At 48.1% G+C, this 7,977-nt stretch overlaps 1 protein-coding gene across 3 annotated transcripts in view; it reads right to left on the bottom strand.

The window, feature by feature from the left end:
* The window catches only part of ATL3 (atlastin GTPase 3), a 47,307-nt gene extending 44,142 nt beyond the window's left edge, over positions 1 to 3,165 (bottom strand). The window contains exons 1-2 of one of the 3 annotated variants that reach the window (XM_025355506.1): positions 2,827 to 3,165; positions 2,479 to 2,600 (exon numbers count right to left, since the gene is read on the bottom strand). In XM_025355506.1, coding sequence (XP_025211291.1) covers positions 2,479 to 2,600; positions 2,827 to 2,906 — 202 coding nt within the window. In that variant the 5' untranslated portion in view covers positions 2,907 to 3,165. The remainder of the gene's footprint in view (positions 1 to 2,478; positions 2,601 to 2,826) is intronic. The other 2 variants (XM_025355507.1, XM_025355508.1) reach the window with 2 other exon arrangements.
* Between the last annotated feature and the right edge of the window lie 4,812 nt (positions 3,166 to 7,977).

Genomic DNA, 7,977 nt, shown 5'->3' with positions numbered 1-7,977 from the left:
AACAAAAAAAAAAAAAAAAAAAAAAAAAAAAAAAAAAAAAGAAGGCTCACTGCAGCCAACTTCCTGGGCTCACTCCAGCCAACTTCCTGGGCTCACTCCATCCTCTCACCTCAGCCTCCTGAGTAGCCAGAACTACAGGCCTGCAACACCACCTTGGCTAACTTTTTTTAACTTTTTTGCTGCGGGGGGGAGGGCCGGTCTCATCATGTTGACCAGGCTGGTCTTGAACTCCTGACCTCAGGTGATTCACCTGCCTCAGCTCCCAAAATGCTGGGATTACAGGTGTAAGCCACAGCTCTCGGCCAAGTAAGGATTTCCTAATTAGCACCTACTATACCAGGAAAGCCTATCTTCTAATCTGTTAACATAATTCAACTGTGAAATATATCTAACGTGTTCTAACAATCGAAATACCACGCAAATGGGCCAGGCGCGGTGGCTCACACCTACAATCCCAGCACGTTGGGAGGCTAAGCTGGACGGATCACCTGAGGTCAGGAGTTCAAGACCAGCCTGGCCAACATGGTGAAACACCCCCTCTCTACTAAAAATACAAAAATTACCCAGGCACGATGATGGGTGCCTGTAATCCCAGCTACCTGGGAGGCTGAGGCAGGAGAATCTCTTGAACCTGGGAGGCGGAGGTTACAGTGAGCAGAGATCGCGCCATTGCACTCCAGCCTAGGCGAAAGAGCAAAACTCCGTCTAACCAAAAAAAAGAAAAAGAAAAAGAAAATTAAGCTAGTACACATCATCACATCTATCCTCTGTTATTTCTCCTATTTCATGAATTCTACTACAATGAGGTAGTAAACTGTTAGTAAGCTAACAAAATAATGGGCCGGGCACGGTGGCTCACACCTGTAATCCCAGCACTTTGGGAGGCCGAGGCGGGTGGATCACCTGAGGTCAGGAGTTCGAGACCAGCCTGGCCAACATGGTGAAACCCCGTCTCTACTAAAAATACAAAAAATTAGCTGGGCCTGGTGCCGGATGTCTATAATCCCACTACTCCGGAGGCTGACGCAGGAGAATCGCTTGAACCCAGGAGGCAAAGGGTGCAGTGAGCCAAGATTGTGCCACTGTACTCCAGCCTAGGTAGCAAAAACGAAACTCCATCTCAAAAAAAAAAAATAGCCGCGCACGGTGGAGGATGCCTATAATCCCAGCTACTCGGGAGGCTGAGGCAGGAGAATTGCTTGAACCCAGGAAGTAGAGGCTGCAGTCGGCCGAGATCGCGCCATTACACTCCAGCCTGGGTGACAACAGCGAAACTCTGTCTCAAAAAACAATAATAAAATAAAATAATTTGCTGGACTACTGCAATACTGAGATCCTTCTCAAATTGTTCTCAAGTGTTAAAGTGGCGACAGGAATTTCTGGAGTACAAACTAATCTCTGTGGGAATTGGGAAAAAAGAAAAAGCACTAATTTGAATTTCAGTACCTATGTTGCAATGCTAAATTCTTGACAGGGATTAGTACTCCGTAGGTTATGCTTCTTAAATCTCCAAAAGTAAGCCAATGTGTGAAATTGTACATTTGTGGTCCGTAATTCTAAGACTTTCACAAAACGTTGCATTGCCTCGTATTTGAATTTGAGAACTGAGACTTATTTAAAAATTCTTCACTGTTCTTTTCCTTTTTGCCCTTCGATTTCGCAAGTGAAACGGTCATTTCAACAGCACACACATTAGACTAGAATAAAGCCAAGTAAAACGACAGACGAAATCAGATCCATGAATACACGGTGACTCCTTATTTGGTTTTTACTTAATACTTTCACTACATTTCATGTATTCAGGAAAGTAAAAGAACAACGTACCGTGCCAAATGCACTAACTTACTAAAAACCAATTTAGGCCAATTCTTTACAGCGTTAAGTGTGGGTTGAAAACCAACTTTCCTAATACTTGTGGTGAGTGCCTCAAGGTCGTTAGGCTAAACATAAAGCTTCCAAGACACTTCGCAGCCTTCCTGCACTTCCAGAAAGGCCAAATAAACCAGCATCCACCTTCCCGCTCCATCCGGGCCCCGACTTCCCGACCCGAGAGGGCGCTGAGTGCCCGGGCACCGAGGGGCAGCGCCCCGGGGCGCCCGGCTCTGCCCAGGGCGGGGCTCTGCGGAGCCGAAAGCTCCGGACGCCGCCCACGGGGACCACCGGCCCTCGGGCCGCCCAGGGGCAGCTGCAGCCCAGAGGAGGAGCTGGAGAAGCCCCCGGAGGCGGCCGGGCCCGAGCCCTGACGGCGGCCGCCCCCGGCCGAAAGCTAAGGAAGGCGCCGCCCTCGCTGGACCAGCCGGGCCCGAAGAGGAGCCCCCGGCCACAAATTGGGAAGCCAAGGGACCCCGGCGAGGGACGCGCGGTCCCAGCCCCGGGACGAGGAAGGGCGGCGGCGCAGGCGGGGGTTCTTCTCAGAGCTACAGCAGGGAGGGCGGAGGGGGTGGCCGCGGGGCGATCCGGGGAAAATCGGCGCCTCACCTGCTCCTCTCGAGGCAGCTGCTGCCACTCGCTGAGGGGACAACATGGAGCCTCCGCCTTCAAAGCAGAAGCAGTAGGGGTGCAGAGGAGAAGGACGGGTGGGGGCGGGAACGAACCGGGCCCTGGAAGCGGGAAACGGGCGGAGCCTGGGCTCTAGAAAAAACTAGCGAGAAGGTGGGGCGCGCGGAGCCGCGACTGAGCGAGCGTAGGGCGGTCGGCGTGGCCCAACGGACAGTCCGAGGCGTGACGAACGCAGGACGAGGCTAAGCGAGGCGGGGCGGGAAAGCGCACGCGGCAGAATCCCGCCACCGCCCGCCGCGTGTGCGCGCGAAGCAAGCCGCTGGCTACCTGTTGGCTGGGCGTCGGCTGCTACGCTCCTTTGGGAATTGTAGTCCCGCGCTCACTGGGTCCCGGCCGGCTGTCCCCATACTGCGCACTCATCTGGGGCGGGACTTGGCGCGGGTCTCCGACGACTGAACTACAACTCCCAGCAGGCCGTGCGGGAAGGGGCGGGCTGGCTCGACTCCTCCAGCGAGCCGCGGCCCGCGCCTAGCGTGCAGACCAGGCCCCAGGCCGAGGCTTTTTCCGAGAACCCCCAGTGTGGGAGACGGCTGTGGTGTTTAACTAGGCCTGTGACCACAGATGGGCAGAAGAGAGGTCTCAATCCTGGATGGCATCAACGTCACTGGGTCTTTAATGATTTTGACTTCATAAGAGCAGGTGGCCGTGACTTCATTACCACCTTTATTGTCATCTCCCTATGTTCCTGTCCCTGGCCATGGCAGTTGCGCACCATCCTGGCTCTAATAGCTAATGTAAGAAGTCCGGTCGGGCGCGGTGCCTCTCGCCTGTAGTCCCCGCACTTTGGTAGGCCGAGGTGGAAGGATTGCTTGGGCTCCAGAGTTCGAGACCAACTTGGGCTAGTTCGTGGTGAAACCTCGTCTCTACAAAGTATACAAAAATTAGCTGGGCTTCGTGGCGCAAGCTTGTAATCCCAGCTACTAAGGCTAAGGCACGAGGATCAAGAACCGCTTGAACCCGGGAGGCGGAGGTTGCTGTGAGCCGAGATCGCGCCACTGCACTCCAACCTGGGCGACAGAACGAGACTGTCTTTAAAAAATAAAGTCTGGTGAGACCTCTTCTACTGGCTTTATCCAGCCTAAGCCATGACCATCTTTTGTAAACCTCAGGTTATAGGAGCTTGTTTTGAAACTCCCTTTCCAAGCACACTTTTCCTTAAACTGTGTGGGTAGATCAATACAAAAGAAGATACTCTGAAAATACTGTTATTCACACTTAACATGTGATTGAGAAAATGTCGTTTGCCACAATTGAAGAATATTGGTTTCTGGATTTGTTGGAAGTGGAAGTGGTTGTCTTGGAGATAAATTGCTGGTGGAGCTTACAGGAAGCTAAAGCATCTATCCCCCAACCCCGGCCCCCAACCACCACCTCTTAACGTCACCATTGCTTCATACAGTCAACAAATTATTCCACTTTCTTATTTCTGTCTCTGCCTTAATCATTGTAACCTACCCAGAACCTCCTTCCTGCTACTTCTAGACCCTGCCAAGCCCATTGAGCTACTTTCTGTTTGCAGAGTGATTAGGCCAAAGGTGAAGAGGTCAAGATGATTCTACATAAAGAGGTCCTGTTTGATATCCTTTCTCCTGCCACTTCTAATTCTCCCCAAACTCTCAACATTGTTGAATACCCTCTTCCATGCTTTAAATGTAATCTAAGTTAGATCTAGGCCAACTTGGGCCAGTAAGAGACAAGAAGTGAATATCAGGGCAAGTGTTTACTGGAGTTTCACACTGGATGTGCAGAAGGCAGGACCTACAGGATGTGACATGCCCAGAAAGAGAAAGGAGGGGCCAAAAATCAATGTCTTGTCACAATTGCAGCACACTGTGTGAGAATTTAAAATTGCACATACAGGCCTGTAATCCCAGCATTTTGGAAGGCTGAGGCGGGTGGATCACCTGAGGTTGTGGGCGTTCGAGACCAGCCTGACCAACATGGAGAAACCCCATCTCTACTAAAAATACAAAACTAGCCAGGCGGAGTGGCGCATGCCTGTAATCCCAGTTACTCCAGAGGCTGAGCAGGAGAATTGCTTGAACCCAGGAGGCGGAGGTTGCAGTGAGCTGAGACAGCACCATTGCACTCCAGCCTGGGCAACAAGAGCAAAACTCCATCTTCAAAAAAAAAAAAAAAAATTGCACACACATCCCAGCATTCTCTGCTCCGTTTCCCTGAATTACTTTTCTCCAAAAGACTTCATACTACTTGGCCAGGCGCGGTGGCTCACTCCTGTAATCCCAGCACTTTGGGAGGCCAAGGCAGGTGGATTACCTGAGGTCAGGAGTTTGAGACCAGCCACGCTAACATTGTGAAACCCTATCTCTTCTAAAAATACAAAAAATTAGCTAGGCATGGTGGCAGACGCCTGTAATCCCAGCTACTCAGGAGGCTGAGGCAGTAGAATTTGCATTGAGTAGAGATGGCACCACTGCACTACAGCCTGGGAGAAAGAGTAAGACTCCATCTCCAAAAAAAAAAAGACTTCATACTACTATCTGACTTATGTTTTAACCTTTCATTGTGTTTGTCTCTTCCCACTAGAATGTAAGTTCCAGACAGATAGGAATTTTTGTCTATTTTGTTCACTAGTATATCCCCAGTCCCTAAATACTGCTGGCAGATAATAGAGACTCAAATATCCATTGAATTAATGGATGAAGAAGATATATGTTACATCTAACACTGCTCACTCACTTTCTGGTTCCTTTAATATTAAATACCTAACTTTTACTATTGAACAAAATACCCTAGTTTATTTTAAGGGCTTCCCAGACATTCACTGAAATCCAACTTCTCAGGAAGTGAACAGCAAATACTGATATATGTCTCAATATTACATCATCAAGGTATCAAGGTCAATGTTAGCACATCAGCCTTCCCCATACCTTGTAGCAGCTTTTGACATTTGGAACAAAACAGTACAAATTATAGGTGGACTTAAGGATTAGTCACAACTTAGAAAGCAACCACTGTAAATGAGAAACATGTTTTGTTATTTCCTTCTCAAATATCCAGGGTCATCAAAACAGTGGACACTGAAAGTGCCAAATATTGACGATACTGATTACAGCCTGCCTTCAGCCATCTCACTCTGAATTGAGTCATGTGCTATGATCAGAGGTTGAGATTTCCTTGAGGTTTTCCAGAAGTAGGTGACATGTAGACATATTTCAGTGGTTAAGACCACTGGCTTTGGGGTCAGATTCACCTGGCTCTGAGTTTTGGCTCTGATGTTCACTAGCTATGCAACCTTGGGTGAGTTACTTAACCTCTCTGAACCCATTTCATCATCTGCAAAATGATTTAAAGACCCACAGAGTTGTTCTAGGCTAAGTGAGCTGTGTGTTTGGGAATGATGATTGTGTGGTTAGTGATCAAAATTACTAATCAGCATATTCATTCTGGAAAAGCTAAACAAAGTCATAAATATTCAAGATACTCAAGTGGTTTATGAAACATAAAAATAGCAAAATTGTTTTCTGCAATGACATCCACCATGACTCAGGTTCCAAAGCTTTCCAAAAATAGGGCATTTGTTATATGCCAGGTACCATGATAGGCCGTAATGCTGCATAAGACACATTCCTATCCTCCAGAGACTCGCAGTCCTGTGGGATAAACAGCTGAGGAAATATCATTCACTGTGACTGTACTGGGACGCAGTTCAGCCTTCTATCATCTATGTGCAGGATCAGTATTTAAGCAACTCAGAAGGGACAAGTTGAAATATTACATCCCTGGGCATCATTTAAATTTCCATACCTTATTTTGCGTGTGTGTAAAATGGGGTAATGATTTGGCATCTTCATTTGTAAAAAGAAAATAGCCAACCCCACATGATAGGGTCTTATAAAGTTGAATATTAGGTCCTCAACATGGTAACATACTGAAAGCTTAAGACCTTGTCAGCTACTTCATTATTGGTATTTCAGGCAACAGCACAGCAGTCTAACTGGGAGGATCTCTTGAGCCCAGGAGTTCCAGACCAGTCTGGAGACCAGGAACGGTGGCTCATACCTGTAATCCCAACACTTTGGGAGGCCGAGGCAGGTGGATCACCTGAGGTCAGGAGTTGCAGACCAGCCTGGCCAACATGGTGAAATCCCGTCTGTACTAAAAACACAAAAAATTAGCCAATCGTGGTGGCAGGCACCTGTAATCCCAGCTACTCCAGAGGCTGAGGCAGGAGAATCTCTTGAACCCGGGAGGCAGTGGTTACAGGAGGCTGAGATCACACCATTGCATCCAGCCTGGGCAATAAGAGAGAAATTCTGTCTCAAACAAAGAAAGAAAGCAGTCTGGGCAACATAGGGAGATCCCATGTCTACCAAAAATAAACAAATAAATTAGCTGGATATGGTGGGGTGCCTGTGGTCCCAGCTACTTGGTTGGGAGGCTGAGGTGGGAGGATTGCTTGAGCCCAGAAGGTAGAGGATGCAGTGAGTCATGATTGTAGCACTGCATTCCAGCCTAAGCAACAGAGCAAACCCTACCTCCAAAAAAAAAAAGAAAAAAAAGAAAGAGAAAGAAAGAGAGAGAGAGAGAGAGAGAAAGAAAAAGAAAGGAAGGAAGGAAGGAAATAAGTAAGTGGGGGGTGGGGGACAGCGCGCAATGGCTCATGCCTGTAATCCCAGCACTTTGGGAGTCTGAGGTGGATCACTTAAGGTCACAAGTTCAAGACCAGCCTGGCCAACATAGTGAAACGCTGTATCTACTAAAAATACAAAAATTAGCCAGGCATGGTGGCATATGCTTGTAATCCCAGCAACTTGGAAGACTGAGGCAGGAGGATGGCTTGAACCCAACAGGCAGAGGTTGCAGTGAGCCAAGATCATGCCACCACTGCATTCCAGCCTGGGTGACAGAGCAACTTCATTAAAAAAAAAAAAAAAAAAAGGCGGTGGGGATGAGGATACAGATTTGCTATATTCACCTTTGCTTATGTTTGCCACAAGAAAATCCTAATAGTGGCCGGGCTTGGTGGCTCACACCTGTAATCCCAGCACTTTGGGAGGCCGAGGCGGGCAGATCACGAGGTCAGGAGATCGAGACCATCCTAGCTAACATGGTGAAACCCCATCTCTACTAAAAATACAAAAAATTAGCTGGGCATGGTGGCAGGCACCTGTAGTCCCAGCTACTTGGGAGGCTGAGGCAGGAGAATGGCATGAACCCAGGAGGCGGAGCTTGCAGTGAGCTGAGATCACACCATTGCACTCCAGCCTCGGCTACAGAGCAAGACTCTGTCTCAAAAAAAAAAAAAAAAGAAAGAAAGAAAATCCTAATAGTAGCTACCTACATGTGTGTAGGGAAGTGGAGGGAGTTAGTGATAAAACTTTACAATATATATATTCCTGAATATTTGTGTACATATATATGAATGATCTGTGACTATATATTAATTTTTTTTTT

The sequence above is a fragment of the Theropithecus gelada genome, chromosome 14 (genome assembly GCF_003255815.1).
Source record: "Theropithecus gelada isolate Dixy chromosome 14, Tgel_1.0, whole genome shotgun sequence".
Classification (NCBI taxonomy): Eukaryota; Metazoa; Chordata; class Mammalia; order Primates; family Cercopithecidae; genus Theropithecus; species Theropithecus gelada.
The sequence above is the reverse complement of the archived record's forward strand: the minus strand, read 5'-3'. Positions and strand labels throughout refer to the sequence as shown.